Source organism: Misgurnus anguillicaudatus, chromosome 22 (assembly GCF_027580225.2).
Source record: "Misgurnus anguillicaudatus chromosome 22, ASM2758022v2, whole genome shotgun sequence".
Taxonomy (NCBI): domain Eukaryota; kingdom Metazoa; phylum Chordata; class Actinopteri; order Cypriniformes; family Cobitidae; genus Misgurnus; species Misgurnus anguillicaudatus.
Window position 1 is genome coordinate 12,579,781 of NC_073358.2, and position 18,024 is coordinate 12,597,804.

Consider the following 18,024-nt stretch of genomic DNA (forward strand, 5'->3'; position numbering starts at 1 on the left):
TACAGTCTAACTATCATACATTTTTGTATCAAGAACACACAAACCTGTAATGGTGTACTCTCAGCAGACATTGATGTAAAGCCCACAATGTCACTGAAATAAATGGTGACGCTGTCAAAGGCCTCTGCCTGTACAGTCTCTCCTCGCTTGAGCTGATCCGCCACTGAACTGTGGGAGGAATTTGGTTTACGATGAGCTAAACCATCAAATTATTTCCAAGCACAATAGTAGACATGCATAAGCAAACAAGTATAAATATAGCAACAAAATATAATTTCATTTAATAAATCCTTATCTCAAAAAAAAACAACTAATCTACATAGTAAATCAAGGTAGGGAATTATTCCAAAGAATCTACATACTGTATATTGTCTCAGCAAGCATTTTCAGATTTACTGTTAATAACAACATAAATCATTTTGAGATCAATAAATGCAAAGATCAATAGTGATAATTATTTTCACTAATGAAGAAAAGAGATTTTCTATCTAGATTATTTCTAGCTTTTATTTGATTAAGTTGTTTTATAATTAGCTTCATTAGTTACAATTAGTCAACATTACAAAGCATGGTTCTTACTGTGGAAGGATTTGATAAAGAAGATTTTCGGCTTTCCGTTTCTCCTCGAGGTAGGCTTGAGTTCTCTCCTCTACCAAATTCTCCAGGTTATTGGCATATTGTTCCATTCTGGACAGCAGGTTATTGAGGATACTGGTGCTGCCTTCTCTGCCAAACAAATCAATGGACATACATCAGAGGTGAAATATTAAAACTGAGACAAATGTGAATTTATTTAACAAGCTGAATAGAATAAATAGTAATTTAATGACTGATTGTTTGAGTGTTAGCTAATCGTATTAAGAACAGAAAACAGTGCATATACTCAATAGTAATTAGTTCTGCAGCCATGTCACAACATATATACACTGAAAAAAATGATTCATTCACCTTTGATTAAGGTAGGTGGTTGCAATCAATTTATTTAAGCTACATTTAAACAAAAGTCTTTTGTTTTGTTTTGTATTTCTAATTTTTTTTGTTTAAATTTAGCTTAAATAAATTGATTGCGACCACTTACCTTAAAAAATTGAGTAAATTGAATAAAAAAAATTTTCAGTGTATTGTCATTTTATGAATTGGTTTATGTTGAGTCTAGTAGCTTTTGGTTGAATTATGTACTGTTGGTGTGTGGTTTGCTGAATCATATACTTTTAGAGGTCAGATCTCACTCCTACATCCAGTACACTCATGGAGACCTATATTCATCTTTCTCATGAAATGTTTGAAGATAGAGTGTTTGAGTGCTCATTTGTTAAATTATTCCCTGACATTGATTAAAATAGAAAAATATGCAAGCAAGAAGTAGAGTAATAATAAATGTTTGCATCAGATCTATTTGCCTGGTTGTAAACCTGATCCAAACTTGCACCAATCACTAAGTCTACAAATGTCACTAAGATGCATTTATGTAATGAAGTCTGTGCTTTAAGGTCTCTTTTACATCAGGCATTTTAGTAGAACTTTGTCAGTGTTTGTAACATATGACTTAAGTGCCCCTTTGGGGAATTAATCACAAAGCCTTTACTTACATCAGTGCAAGCAGTTTATCAATGAGCTGTCAAGAGCAAAATAGAAGCGAGCCTTACACAACTGCTACTTTCAGTAAACCACAAGTTATTGTGTCAAAAAGGATTTCTATTAAAAGTAATCTTTTAATTTTGCACAAAGATCATTTGTTTTTGTGTATCTTTTTGTTTTTGTATACTTTTAACATCTCTAAATGCTCTAAGAACATCTCCTCAAACAACCTTTATCTGGTAGTAGGCTGTACTTACTTGTTAAGTTTTGCAATGAAGATCTTAATATGGCTGAAGTCCGGCCGATCTGTGGGGTCTTCAGCCCAACAACCTTCCATTAGGATGGTCAGCTCCTCGCAGTGCCGGGTGTTATCTGTGGTAGGCCTAAAGTATGGTTTCTGACCATTCCGCACCTTCTGAATTATCTCTGTAATGCATACCCACATACATTAACATGGTTATCATGTACTGTAAAGAGATGAGTGGATGTTGCTTTTGCGTAGCTTCTAAATAAGGAGACTTGTTTGCAATTGCATGTAAATATATAATAAATTACTAACAATGTTTATGAGATGGATAAACAGGCCTGCTTTACGTTGTATATGTAAGGGGATTGTAATGATTTAGATGTTTAGGCAGTGCGGCATGAACAAGCAGAGTTTGCATTGTGTGTGTTGAAAAGGCAGTATAGTGCAATTTTTTCATATAGTGTTTTGCAGTTCAGGCTTTTATCAAGCCCATAAAAACTGTATTAAACCTTTACTTGTTGTTTGAGAAAAGCATCTTGGACATTAGGTTTGATTTAAGATACAAATGCCATTGACAGGCCAAATAAATCCAATTCACTTAGTGTAAGCATTATATAGCTGTTTAGTTTATGATCTTAAAGTTTGTGCTCTGTTCTAATACAAATTGAAAGCTATAAGTAGCACTTTACAAATATGTTATATATGTTAACATTAGTTAATGGATTAGCTAAAACGATTTACCAATAAAGCGTTTATTAATCTTAGTTTATGTTTATTTTAGCATTTATTTATACATTTCTAAAATAAAAAAACTGTAACTGTTAACATTAGTTAATTCACACTGAACTAACATGAACAATTACAACTATTGGCATTAACTAATATTGGCATTAACCAATCAGAATAAAGCATTCAACAGGCCCGTGGTATAAATGAAAATAAATGTATACAAATAAAACAATTTCCCCCTTTAAATAAATTTAAATCAACATTTAAGGCTTACCTTTGGGACTGAGATCCATGCCTTCAACATAAAATGGGCCATTCCTGAGAGCTATCTCCTGAAGTATGATCCCAAAACTGTACACATCTCCCTTCTGCGTTCCCTGGGGCGGATGCCTATCATATATCAGCAATTCTGGAGCTGTCCACAACTTTTCTGAAAAAATCCAGTTCGATAAGCAGTCAAAAAATAAATACTTAATCAACACTTCCATAGCAGTCTGTACCCAGTAATAAATGGATGAAAATCTGGAAACTGAAAATCACTCCTACTTGCATACAGCGCATGCGAGTCTTCGTTTTCACAGGATGAACGGAAGCTTGCCAGACCATAATCGGTGATTTTCAAAACGAAGCGGCTATCCACCACGCAATTGGATGATTTCAGATTGCCATGGGAGCCGATGTAACTGTTGTGCAGACAATTCATTCCCTGGCGGCACAAACATTAAACAGAACATTATGTCTTTGTCTTTAGTTTATGGAGCAATTACCAAATGGAGCCAAAAACACTGTTCTCTTGCTGGACATGAGTGGTAAATGTGTGTCTTCCATAGTTAATTCGGGTATTGTAATTCCTACTAATAATACTTCCCTGCATGCTGAAAGCAATAAGAAAATTGCTAGGTTCGGAGAAGCCAAAGAACTGACTTTATGATTACTTTGGAAGGCACAAAACTAAAATTATGATTAAAAGTGATTGTATTCCCAAAAAACAGCTACCTGATATTCTGTCAGGAGCATCAAATCGGGCATCAAGGCGATTTGGTCTGTCCATAATAAATGCCTCGCCATACAAAATTCTTTTTTACAGATGAACCCTATTGTCAGAATATCTGTCAGCAATTTGCCATCTTAAAAGCAAAATGAGGTTCTGTGTATTTGAAAAGCATTTCACTTTGATATTCAGGCCACTGCAGTCCAATTTAGCCCGAAATAGTCCTTTGGCACTCAAGAACTTGTGCCATAGAACAGAAGATTGGTTTACATTAATGGAGGGGGAATTTAGAGTGAAATTACTTTCATACATCTTTTTCAAAAACAATGTCATGGTATCTTTGGTGCCAGTCCATTTACTCTGACTAATGGGGCTCGTCTAAGAAATGCAAATAATCAAACCGGCCCTGCTTTATTATTCTGTTTCCCATGTGACTATTTTAACAATAAACCCTCACCCTGTATTTACCTGCCTTCATTAGCCATCACAAATTGGTCAGTATTAAAGGACTCTATGACCTCAGGTACTCTCTGTTTACACATGGTATTAAGATGCATTTTAGTTGTATACAGGTGTAAACGGGGTGTTAAACGTTTTGTGCTCGTCCACTTTTGACCACATTCAGAGGTAGTCGTCGAACCACATTGCTTTAATTGCTTTAGGCAAAAAGGACAGCCAACTCTCCCCCTACTTATTTCACTCTCCCTGTCTCATCCTCGAACCCGAGGAGACTAATAAGACTAACAGCACTTCAAACCACTAAAGCACTTCAAACCACTGATCTACTGGCCACCCATCATTGTGATGCCCGACCGATGTCTCCAGCGACCAACGAGCACCTCCCTTTATTTCGACATTTTTAATTCTTGTGTACAATTCCTCTTTAAACTAATCCTTTGTGAAGTAAACATTTTACAACACAACACAATACAACATGTCACATTTAAAACAATCAAATTAATTAAAAAAGTATCTTATATTTTGAGATTTAATGCTGCGTTCACACCAGCCGCGGTAAAGGCGTCAAGCGCGAGTGATTTCAATGTTAAGTCAATGTGAAAACGCGCTAACGCGAGTCTGGAGGTCTCGCGGCGTGAATGAGGTATTTAGCATGGCGCGGTAGACGCGATTCCGCCTCATTCGCACGTCTAGTTTGCGCGAATGATGTCTCGATGACTAGAATTTCACGTGCAGCTTTCACGTGTGAATGAAGCGAGTAAACTCAAAACGTTCAAGCGGCAAACTAGACGCGGTAGACACGAATTTGACGCCTCAAACGCGGCTGGTGTGAACCCACAATAAGACTACTGTCAGGTTATCAGAACTTTTAAGATGTTATGTTTCCTATTTGAGAATTTGAATGAGAATTTGAAAAGTTTTTTTTAAGGGCACTCTTAAGAGCATCCAAAAAATGGCAGTTAATTTTCTTCTTAAGTATGTTTTGTGAATCTGAGCCCTGGTGCGTCTTTCTTGTTCACTTGTGGTCCGATTACCCAAAATGCATCTTTATACCAGGGCTTATGATATTTTTTATGTTTGTATTGAATACTTTACAAGTAACATGACTGAAGAAATTTGCATAAATATAATATTAAAATGGATGCATTTGAATAGGGCAGGCAGATGGTCCAGAATCATTTTTATAGGGTTTTCAGTTTTCGTACAAACCTTCACAACGTCATTGATCAGTGAATATCGGAACATCCAGTCCAGGTTGATGCTCTCATTTTCCAGTATGTCCTACAAAATATGAACTGGAATTTAACACTGAGAAATCTCTTACTTTGGCTTGTGTTTACAACCAACAGCCCTAACAGTGCCAAAATACAAATAATCAAAGACATAAAATTTTACGCCGATCATATAATAATATAAAATAAATGGTTAAAAACAATGTTTTGGTTAGCATATGGACTTAAAGTATGGAGTGTTGTTTACCTGCAGACTGCCCCTGGGACAATACTCTGTGATAATGCAGATGTTTGGTGGATCAATACAGGCACCAATAAACCTTGTCAGGTGGTTGAACTGTACATCTCTCATCTACAAAAAGCAACAAGACGAGGTTAATTTAAACCCAACCCCATATGTTACCCCAAAACAGATTGAAACAACCCTTTATTTTTCAGCACAGTATTACTGAGCTCACTTTGATCATAATGACGCACAGGGTACATATAGTGACATCAGTGTTGCTTTTCTTTACAGGAAGTCAAAGAAGTCTACACAGGGACTTCTTTTCTTTACAGGGAGTCAAAGACGTCTACCATAACTCACAGACAAGTGGAAAATTCTTTGTATGAGGCCATGTAAACTTTACTTAGCATAACCTTTGACCTACATAGCACTTAAGGCATAAGTTATTTGGAAAGAGTAAGACAAGTTTCTACTGGCAATGCATAACCCCAACCCCTACCCATCTGTCTGGACCTTTAATCTGCTCTGCCCTAATAGCTAATCAGGGACACATCTACAGGGCCTCTGCCAGGCAGGCCCTTACAGTACATTTCCAATCCAAGCTGGCAAGTTAGCACTGGCAAAAGTAGCTGGACTTATGTGCATTTCCACGGGATAACACCATCAAAACAAACTTGGGCTTCATGTAAGACTACTGTATAAAGCTCCTGGACATCTTGAGCATGTAAGGGTTTTCAGGGATGAACCTTAATCACAATGGACTCAAAATGATAAAAAGAGATGAAAATGAAAGAGCTAAAGAGCTGAAAAGAGCTATGTTTGCAATGTAATACTCCAATAAACGTACAATCCTCTACCGTTTCTATTTCTGTAGCATGCAGTGTGTATATTGTGCATAGTTTGATCATTTTCTATATCCATGCAATACCCAGATGACCTAATAATAATGTGTATTGCACCTGTTACCATAACGCGATGCACTCAATTTTTTCTTGACTCATGTGACTTAGGCAGCCAAAAGTTAAGGGATTTTTTTTCACAAACTTGTATTCTAAATAACCAACACTACATGTACATTTATACATTTGGCAGAAACTTTTATCCAAAGCAATTTACAGTGCTTTATAAGCTATACATTCTGTGCGTTTCCTGGAAATCAAACCCATGATGACCAATTACGCTGCTTAAACAATGCTCCACCAGTTGAGTTACAGAAACACTGAAGCACCATTATTTCTAAGATGATAACTGGATGCCACTTACTGAATTAAACATGAAGTGTAATGAGGTCGTATGACAACAATAGAAACAAAGTGTCTGCTAAATTAATAAATTGAAATGTTTTTCCTTTGCATTAGCGAAAGGTTTCGTTCATACGAATCTGCAAAAACGAATTAAAACGCTGTATTATGCATGCTAGGCCAGTAGTTGGCGATGTCACACAATGTCTGAACACACATGCGTCCGCATCATGTTACCGTTTTGAGATGATAAAGGTGATGAAAACGATATCATTTTCAAAAACGCTGAAAACCATTTTTAAAAGTTTGTGTTTTCAGAAAATGCAATACGAAACACTTAATTTTGTATTGCTTTGCAAATTTTTTGTAACGGATGAATTAATACGCATTGGATACAGTGTGCAAGGTTTGTGTGTGTGACGAATTTGTAGGATAACAAATACGAAGATACTCATACAAAAATTACAGACAACAGAGTGCAAATACCAAACAACACACTATATTAAAAGCGCAACATGTCGCTTTCTCTTCTGCAATACATGTAAACATAATCAGTATTCTCTATAAAAACACCTTCCCTGTAAAAATCCAACCACTTCCCTCCACACCACCTTTTCGAAAGCCTTGTAATGGCACCCCCCACTCCCTCATAAGAATGTGTGTTTATATGTGTGCAGGAAGAGGGGGAGGATGTTTTAACCACCTTTGGGTTGTCCAGTTGAGTCATAAACGGTGGTCTTAACACACATAACACACATACCTTACCTTTTTCTCTGAAAGACAGACACTGATAGATGCACGCCCACACACACGCACGCACACACATGCAGAACATGTCCTTTATGATTAAATATATTCTCTCATATGCTTTAGTTCAAACAGCACTTGTCTGGTCAACTCAATCCGTTTCTTGTTCACATGTTTGATTGCCACCAGGTTGCCCTGTTGTAAATAAAAACACATGTTACAATGATTCTGATCTGAATAGCAATGTTGACTCAAACACGGCTGACATGACATGAGAAATCAGTGTAGTTTGGCTCCTTGGATCGGAATGTTACATACTCGTGACCAAATGGAGGAACATTTCATTTCTCAGAGGTTGCTTTTTTAGGAGACAAAGATTTTATTGGTTACATTTCATTTATACATCTATAAATTGAAGTGGACAGAAGAGTTTAGGTCCTGTTTACATCACATATTAATATGAGTTTTAGTCGATCTGACCAGGCCTGGTGCACACGGGGGGACGAAAGGGGACATTGCCCCCTCAGATCTGAATTGTCCCCCTCAGTTTATTTTTGGTATTCATTGCAAGGTTTAAAAATTAAGCTTTACAAAAAGATAACTAATTGAAACTGTACTGTTTGTTTACAAGACTGAAATAAACTTAAAATATTAAGAAAATTCCTTCAGGTTTCGTTATTTTCTATTTATTTTATATGAAGCAAGGCTATGCGTCTCCGACTGGCTGATGAAATAGAGATGAATAATTAGACTAAAAGATGATTGGACAGAAAAGGATAAACGTGGATGTCTATTGGCTGGATAACAATTTCTATTGGCTGCCTGTTATGCTGGTTGCATCTAATATACACTGTTACATTTTTTTTTAGAAATTTCAGTATTAGGCTACTCGGAGCTGTTTGCCAGTAACTTACAGTAGATTTAAGTTTATGTTATTAACTGGCAACAGTTTGTTCAAAGGGCCATGTTCGCTCGGACGGCAGTCGGACTGGAGTGCCAACAACTATCTCCCCCCGAACCGTCCTGCCTCAATGACTGGTACTTCGCGACTGCCAGAACAGCGCAGTCCCAGCCACCTGTACCTTTCTTTCCCGAGGTTCATGATGTTTGACGCAGTCATGGAAAAACTTTTCCTTCCGGAACCGACCGTTCTGCTCCTCGCTGAGTGTATTCCGCTATGGTACTTCTCGTTTCTCCAACCACTCAAGCGACAGGTCCAGGAACCCGCCATAAGCACTCCGCCCTGCCCGCTCAGCCCACTATGTGAGGTGGAAAACGAAACCTACGCGGCCCTGGGTCAGGCGACCTAGAGATGGAGGGGATCGCTCTCGGAGATGGTAAAGACACCACTCGCCCCGGGTGGAGGGCTGCGTGGGGTATCCTTGGTTTTCCTTAATTGTCTGTTCCACCGGCTTTTTCAAACAGTTCCAATGTCGCTGTGCTCACACAGAGCGCATCGGCAACCACCACCGCTCTGCCAGTCGCGGTTACACCGATTGTGCCGTTAGTCCCTCTCGTCGGGTGACACAGCTCGGCCTGCTCCATATGAGACTTGGCTTCACGACCGAGTCCAGAGGAGAGCGTGGCTCACCTGTGCGCATCATGTAACAATCACACCGACGTGCCATCTGAATTTCACTCCGTGGTCAGACCCGTCATTCCTCAGAGCAGGGCTATCACTAAGGCAGGACTCCAGGCATGCCATTGTGTGCACAAATGCCTCCAACACGGGGTGGGGAGCCACGTACGACGGGCTTGCAGTTTCGGATGTTTGGACAGCACTCCAGATGTGTTGGCACATAAAATGCCTCGAGTTGTTGGTCGTATATCTTGCTCTCTCCGCTTCAGCAGCGCGCTTCAAGACAAAGATGTACTAGTTCGTACTGACAAACATTGCAACTGTTGCATATATCAATCACCAAGACGGTTTACGCTCTTGTCACCTGTTGCAACTCGCCCGTCGCCTCCTCATCTAGAGTCACAAGAACCTGAAGTCTCTTCATGCCATTCACATTCTGGGTTTGCTCAACACAGCGGCAGAAGCGCTTTCACGAGCAGCGCGCCCCGGCGAGTGGCGACTCCACCCACAGTCAGTTCAGCTGATTTGGAAACATTTTGGCAGAGCACTAGCCTGGGTGCCAGCCGATCTTAGCCACGCCCACAAGATTTTGTAAACGGGAAGATGGGTCTGGGGTTTCTGCGTTGAGGAGCTACTATGCTAGGACAAATGCTGGTCGAACCAATCAAATTGTCAGGGCGGGCTTTATACAATGATGGACAGATAATCAACAGTAACGTAATGAACCACGTCACCAAAGAGTGCGTGTGTTGAATGGCTGCCGCTGTAGAGTTCAGATGTGTGGATTCTGAAATTGAGTCTGTTCTAAAAGATATCGACAGAGCATTGATTTTAAAAGAGGAACAGAGAAACGCGAGCAGGGCATTTGTTGATGTTTTTGCCGTCCTTCCTATTCGGCAAAAGTTGGTCGCAACTTAAATGGCTAACATTATCACGGCGATGCAACTCAGCGTGCACGACGAGATGGATATAATTAGCGAACGTTGCCAGCTTCTTTTCGGAAGCCCGGAATCGTGGTTGCTGAATAAGTGGAGGGACATGCTAGGCTCCAATATTTTCAAGCAAACGTAATGGGTATCGTCGTGGATGAAGTTCACCTAACGTACAAATGGTAAGAGATAGTCTTACTCTATGACTTAGTAAATACTTCATGTTGTGATATAAACGAAATGTTGTAAACATAATAGGTGTTGATGTACATTCGCTAACTCAGTATAATCACAATGTTAGTGTCATTGTAGCGAAATAACTAGCAGTTCGGTCAGGCTGCAAAGACGTAATTTCATCATACGTCACACACTCCGTTGCTCTGATTGGTCGTAGGTCTATCCAATTGAGTGCAGAGGCATTTTTCGGTTGAGACACGCCTCATAATTAGAGCTCAATGGAGCGGTATCAGACTCAAATTCTGACTAGAATTGAGTATGGCAACGCCAGGCTAGCAGAGCACAGGTCTGACACCTACATTTAAAGCCAATGTGACCAAACATTTATGTCCATGAGCACCAATGTACCTTAACAGCAGAAAAGGAATTTGATAAGAAAAAGTGAATATTGAGTTCAATAAGAGTTTACATTTTGATGGCAGATTTGATGTCATGACATATCTGAGTGTCACATTTTGTGACAATGGTGAAAATGGAAACTAGTCTGTAGCCTATGTTAACAATTGTCTAATTTGTGTCTAGTTTAATTTCCCCTGGTAATTTTAGGAGAAATATGATCTAAGGCATGAGTTAATACGTTAAGGAAACATAAATAGCAGGACTTTTCAGACCTATGATAAAGCAATCTTGCAATAAAATCTTCATCTGGCAATATTTAAGGTTGAGGTAAACAGTGAAATAATGTTGTTTTTGACATGCTAAAATGAAACCAAAAATTACGACATTTGTTTTGTCCTTGTCTGTGACCACAACGATAGCAGAAATATTTAGCTGGCTCAGTGGACATCTGATGCTCGAGTGTCCTTTTCAGCTTACACAAAGACAAAGATGTGTCAGTCACTCCTTTGTTTATGTAATGAACACAGTACTATAAATCACATTTTTTCACATAAGGGTTTTTAAGATTTGAAGTAGTTTAAAGAAAAACACCATAGTTTTTCTTGCACTATGTCTTCATAATGGTGCTTTCACACCAGACACGAAAAAAGCGTTAAGTGCGAGTGATTTACATTAGGGATGGGCACGAGTACTGGATTGCTTGAGTACTCGAACGTGGCATCGATGATCGATCACGAAAACGATGATCATGTGTATTTATTTATTTATTTATTTGTGGTTATAAGTAATCTGCGTTAGTAACTGCGTTATTTTTTTCAGTAACGAGTAATCAAATAAATTACTTTAAATAAATTAGTTTCCCCCGTTATAACGCCATTATCGTTACTGACTTTAAAATGCTGATGATGATTGGTGTGTGTATGTGTGTGTGTGTTGGCAGAAACATAACTGATGATGATTGGTGTGTGTGTGTTGGTCACTTTGTCGCTAGATCTAGCAACTTTCTATCACTTTAGCGACTTTATAGGAAAAATCTAGCCATCTTTTTTGGCATGGTTGGAGACTTTTGTAGACTGACATGAATATACGCATCGTTTTCTCTTCTCAACGAGCAGCGGTGCTGCTGCTGTGCCCCATCTCAAAGCACTGGCGACAGGGCGATGGCAAGTACAACAAGCTCAAAGGTAGCAGTAGCAAACACGAAGTATAAAGCACTACTTTTCCATTGTTGAGGTGAAAGGAAAGAATGTTTGTGTAATGTGCAACTTATGCCCATGAAGAAAAAGTCTCTCCACGTCTGTGGCAAGTAATTCTGATCTAATAAAGCACCTCACATCATCACATGCTGCCACAAAATTAGTGATTTCTCTTTAGTATCCATTTTAGTCATTTACCATATTTAATTTTGTAAGGGGCATTCAAGTTATTTGAAATAGTAAAAATTTTTAAAGTAACGGAGTAATTACTTTTCCTGGTAATTAGTTACTTTTATAATAATGTAACGCAGTTACTAACTCAGTTACTATTTGTGAGAAGTAATTAGTAACTATAACTAATTACTTTTTTAAAGTAACGTTCCCAACACTGCATATGACATCAGTAACGTTAACATGCATGATTCAAAAACAAACACATAAAGTCCGCTCACCCGCGTTGCAGCAAACCGCCGGCCGCGCAATGTGGAGCCGAACACACTTCACATCACTGAGGCACTATGGTTTAAAGGATGTCGTGATTTTGGGATTCACTTCGGTAGGACGAAAAAACAGTCAGTCAGATGTAAAATGTAACTTGTGACAGCGCCGTCACAAGTTCCCTCATATCATCTCATGTTTAAACATCAAATGTCAAGAGATACCAGAGAGCCATACGAGCATACATTCTGACTGAAAACAAGTGAGAGGACGACACAACGCTAATCGCTAAAATGATAGCAAAAGCTGCTTAATGTTATCAAGCTCGTGCTTTGACTGTACGTGTTTTAAAGCGCGCTGTCGCTTATAGTGCACATCCACAATGGGAGTTAAACTTTCTGTCATTAGGATTACTTTTATGATAGACATATTTTACATATTTTTAGACAATTTTTTATAGACGTGTATTTTTTTTCTTTTTAGGAATTCACATATACATATTTTATTCAAAAAAGTTTAAAGCTTGTGTTTAGCTAACAAAATGAAGTCCTACATCTGGGATGGCATGAGAGTAAAGTACATTTTAACAGAATGTTAAGTTTTGGATGAAAGTATTTCAACCTGAAGTATTTTGTGTAACAAGAATTTCTTAGCCTTATGCTGCGTTTACACCAACTGCGTTTCAGGCGTCAAAATCGTGTCTACCGCGCATAGTTTGCCGCTTGAACAGTTTGAATGTTTTTCATTCAAATGTTTTTTCCGACATAAATAAAACATTCCCATATAATAAATGTTTTTCGTATTTTGTATTACAACTTACCAGGTTGCCCGATGTCCTCACTGACACTCTTCCAAGCGAGGTCCTTTTTATTCCTGTCTCTATAGAAATAAGAACTTGTGTCGTATAGCTCCAGGTGACTGATTACGGACAATATCAAGCATTCCTTCAGGATGAATGAGTGAAGCTGCCGCCACAGCAGCAAGCAGGCTCCTGAATGGTTAAGGCAGCGCGAAATTCCGGCAAAGTTAAAATTTTTCAACTCGGGTGTCAGCCGCCAATTCGCGTCAAAAGCAAAATGTACAAAAAGCACCATTCGTGTGTACTGCGCCATTCGCGCGTATGAGGCGCAATCGCGTCTTCCACGCCAAACGCCTTATCCGTGCCGCGACACCTCCAGACGTGCGTCAATGCGTCTTCACATTGACTTAACATTGAAATCACTCGCGCTTCACGCCTCTACCGCGGCTGGTGTAAACGCAGCATTAGAGTTGCTAGCTTGGCAACATGCTAACATCCAACACTACAAGAATGATCTGCGAGTGTCTGCATTAGTCAAGTGCATTAGTCATGTGTGAGGAGTGCTAATGCTTATAAATTTGCTTCTTATGAAGAAAGCTTTAATCCGGTTGCATACAAGGCTTCAGAGTACTGTTTCAGAAGATAGCTGCCTTTGTAGGCAGTAAACAGTAAGGAAGCTCATTAGAGTTTGGTGCAGAGCCAGGGAGTCAACAAAGGTGTCATGAAGCATAACAAAAAAAAAAAACATTTTAAACAGTTTAATAAAATAAAAACACACACCACAAAATCTTCCTTTTAGCTTAGTTTTTCTTCATTTTTGTACAAAACTTTACATTTTGTATCTGACATTTTATCTGACACACCCAGTTCAGTTCATCATTGTTGCTAATAACAAATGAGGTGTATTTCTGTGAATGAGGTACTTTAAATAAGGTTTACTTGTGCAATTCTGTGGATTCCCAAGATTATTAAGCACAGCTCTAGTTTATAAGATTGAAATACTGAGATTTGTGATCCAATTATCATGGCAAAGCATACATGGCAGTGTCAATCGACTGCTGCAATTCCGCATTATGGTCTGGTCTTAAAGCAACACATTGGTAGTGCACCCACTCTCCATTCCTCCAGTGAATTCACATGTGTGTGGGTGTGCAGCAAAGGGTGGGGGGGTGTCAAAAGAACTCAGCCTCACCTTAAAATAGCCTGTTTTTGCAAATAGCTGATATTTTCCATGAGCTGTTATCAAGGAGCCATAGCTGGAACCTCTCTGGAAAAGCAAGAAAAAGAGAATGTTACACTTACATGATCATTCATGGCGAAGCAGGTTTCTTGCACCCATCCGATAGATGATGGGATCCAAATTGAATATAAAAGTGCTTCTATTTGACATTCAGATTTTCGTTACAAATGATAGTGTCAGCATTACTATAAAAATTATGAATCCCAGAATTTTGCTTTTTAATGACAGCATGTACTCAAGCTGGAATAGAGTCCACAAACTTGTGTCAAGCCTGATGATCCATGTTATCCCAGCATACTGTGAGAAAATTCTGGAGAGCATCTCTTATGCTTCAACAAAATCAAGGACTGACCTTTTGCACAAAGCAGTTAACAATGTCAATGTCACAAATCTGCTTACATTAGATGAGTGACCTAGAACGTTTTTTTTCCGACATAAATAAAACATTCCCATATGATAAATGTTTTTTGTATTTTGGACTCCACGGAACATTAAACCAACATTTAAATACAAAACAGATCATTTTTAAAGCCTATTCAAAATAATTGATTAATTCACAGTGCAATGAACCACTTATTAAAACTGGCAAAAAACATACACTGTAAAAACTTATGTCAAATTATGTCAACATATCACACGTCAAAACTTAAAATAGTAGGTTGATTTGAAAAAAGTTGTTTAACTTCATGCTGCAATTTTTTACAGTGTATTTTTCACATTTAAATAAAGTTAATTTAAATAAAATAAATAGCTTCATTAAACTAATATGAGAGCAGCAGAATGAATCATACATTTTGTCCATTGATGTGGAACACATAGAAACAGATCCTAAAATGTGTAATACTGAAGTGTGGAAAATTCATTGGCCAAAAAAGCCTACTCAAAAATATTGTGTGTATTTACCCATATGCTTTATGTTGGAAAAGAATAAATGTGTTAATAATCCGAAGCAGAACCTGATATGGGAGCACAGGGTTTGATTTTTTGTTGGAGGGCAGGCGGCCAGACTGCTTTGAACAATCAGTTAATTTGAGTCAGCTACTTCAAACTCAACCTACCTTCAACAAACCAACTGGACTTAAGTCAAGAATGTGTGAACTGGAAAGATACAGAAATTCTCAAAAAGTTATATATTTTTATATAACCTCTGAAAATTCCTACGGGGAGCCTTGGACCAAATTAGAAAAAGCTCTTTGCTTATATTTCAATGCCGTTGTGTATCCATATAGTCTCAATACATGGTGAATTCTGCTGTTGGAAATCAGTTTAGCTAATGTAGCTACCTTTTGCGGCCGACTATAACAGACTAAGCCATCATTGTAAAATCCAAGGAATTCCATTTTAACTGGTAAAACAGTTCCAGGTATTACAGCCAAAATGCATTTCTATTATATAAATTAAAAGCAGATGAATATTGTTTGAAACATGAGGAAACCTCTTTTAACACTGTTTATAAGAACACAAACTTAAAGATATTACACCTTAAAATTAATGCACGTTCGAAATGTATTTTAGATCTGGTTTATATGTTGCCAAATGGAAAACGCAGCCTTATCCCAGATATGAGAATTCCAGAGCGGAATGGCTTTTACCTGGGAGAGAGTGAGACGGCTTCCTGCACGTTTGTGAAATTTGTTAGGACTTTCAAACTGCAGTTCCTCCCAGCGTATCCTCCAAAGCATCCCGGCTAACTCCTTCTCCAACTTCAGTTTTCTACAAGACAACAGATCACATTAAAGACAATCACAACAAAAAAAATTAGTTGGCAACAATAAATACTAGAGTACTTAATAAAGACTTGATGGGTAGTTGCCAGGACACATATGGCTGGTAAGTGGATCTAAGTATAAGACTGCTATTTGGTTGCTAGGGAGTTTAGAGTGGTTATTAGGGTGTTTTAGGTACTTTATGTTACCACTTTTTAGCCCAGGTTAAAACTGTATCCCTCAAAGGTATGAATTGGGTCCCCTCCCATTTCATTATTCTCTAGACGTCTGTTACAGAAATTTGTACCACCAATTTGTCAACAAGCCACACGTTACGAAGTACCATTCTATAAACAGACTAAGCAAAAGCATAAGCACTAGTAATTGTTTTTTGGCAATACTATTTCATTTCGCACAATTAGTTTAAATAGCCCTTACACAAAAGGTTTAAGTGTGAGATTAAACTAAGGTGGAAACAATTTTTGCAGCAGACCAAGTTGAAGTCCGATGGGAAGATAAAACGCAAGCCAATCTTAGGGTCACTGATGTTGCGCAGCTTTCCAGTATATTATTTTTAACAGCAAGTAAACCAAGCAGTCCAGCCAGCCATGTGGATAAATACGTGAGCAACTTCCAAGCGAATCAACACATCTGGTGGATCTCTCTATGGACCTGCTATTTCCCAACAGTTTCCATTTGCAGTGAAAACTTTTTTACAAATTACAATCTCTGAACGTCTGAGCGATGTCTGAGCATTATGAAAGAAGGATAATTAGAAGAATCGCAATTAAGCTTCAATGCGCCCAAACCGAAACGAAAAAGAACGAAAAAGAACAACCCCCAAACATTCCATTACAATCTAAAAGGTGTAAAACACTTCCAGATGGCAGAGTGTAAGTAATGCAACGTCTGCATTTCAACAGGGTTTTAACTCGCTCTTACAGCCGCCCTGGTTAGCCCCAAAACAAGCACTATTATTTGTTTTTGCAGACCAGAATTTGGAGGCTGATAGGTGGAAAAATCCTCGGTGGGGTTTTTATATTAAAGAGCCAGGTTCAAAAATTTATGCTCAGCTCTTTGCCAAAGGGAAAATCCTGGTTCTAAAATGTCTAAATTCCATGAAGCATTGACTGAAGAGAATTGCTTGACTTACAGGGGATAGTCTGACCACAGCAATACGTCTAAGCTGAAAAACCATATAACACACTAATCAAAAAATAGAAAAAGGACCCAAACGGCTCGTTTTTATTCTGAAAGCTTGTTAGCACTGCTATGTACTGTAGGATTTGAAGTAGCTGTTACAATTTAACTGACAGTAGCCAAAGTCTTACCAAAGTGCCGTATTTTGTGTGTATACTGTATATTGTGTATTTTTTCCATTAAATGGGGATTTACACAAAATAATAATTCATTTATTATTAGCAGAGAGTCCAAGGTGCTCTTACAGTGAGGAAAATAAGTATTTGAACACCCTGCTCTTTTGCAAGTTCTCCCACTTAGAAATTATGGAGGAGGGGTGTCTGATTTTCAAACGGTTTGGTTTGTTATAAATGTCAAAGATGTACCTATGACACTGCATACCTATACTAAACATAAATAAAAAATTCATGAAACATGTTAAAGCATCCAGAATTATAGCCACGTTAATAACGTTTCTAAAAAACCAAACCGTTTGAAAATCGGTAGAAAATTTAGCAAGTTATGGTAATTTAAAAGTACCTGCACCATTAAACTCAATGCTACGAGTGAGCGAGCACCCTGTGGTAAGATGGACGCCTGGTGATGCCGTTAGGGACTCGGCCGTAAGACATCTAGCCTTTATACATATCTATGGTCATAACTAGGGCTGTCACTTTTGTGAAAAAATCATTTTCGATTTTTAATAAATAAGTGTTCATTGAATCGATTGTAAAATCGATTTTCCATGTCTAAAAAAGACGTTTCCATTTAACGCCAAATAACAGACAAATGTAAAGAGAGCGCCTGAAACGCACAAGTCAGCAATATTTCTTATTCATTGTCATTAAGTTTCGTGCAGAATAAAAAACAGCAACAGTAGTGAAACATTCTCTAAAAAAATATGCAGAGTGGACTGCTGCCATAAATGAAAA

General features: G+C 38.2%; 1 protein-coding gene across 1 annotated transcript in view; it reads right to left on the bottom strand.

Moving 5' to 3' along the window:
- Positions 1-18,024, bottom strand: part of npr2 (natriuretic peptide receptor 2) — a 79,995-nt gene that overhangs the window by 19,332 nt on the left and 42,639 nt on the right. The window contains 10 exon segments of the mRNA XM_073861019.1: positions 45-168; positions 580-726; positions 1,836-2,004; positions 2,829-2,984; positions 3,101-3,260; positions 5,214-5,285; positions 5,484-5,580; positions 7,560-7,645; positions 14,160-14,234; positions 15,800-15,920. Coding sequence (XP_073717120.1) covers positions 45-168; positions 580-726; positions 1,836-2,004; positions 2,829-2,984; positions 3,101-3,260; positions 5,214-5,285; positions 5,484-5,580; positions 7,560-7,645; positions 14,160-14,234; positions 15,800-15,920 — 1,207 coding nt within the window.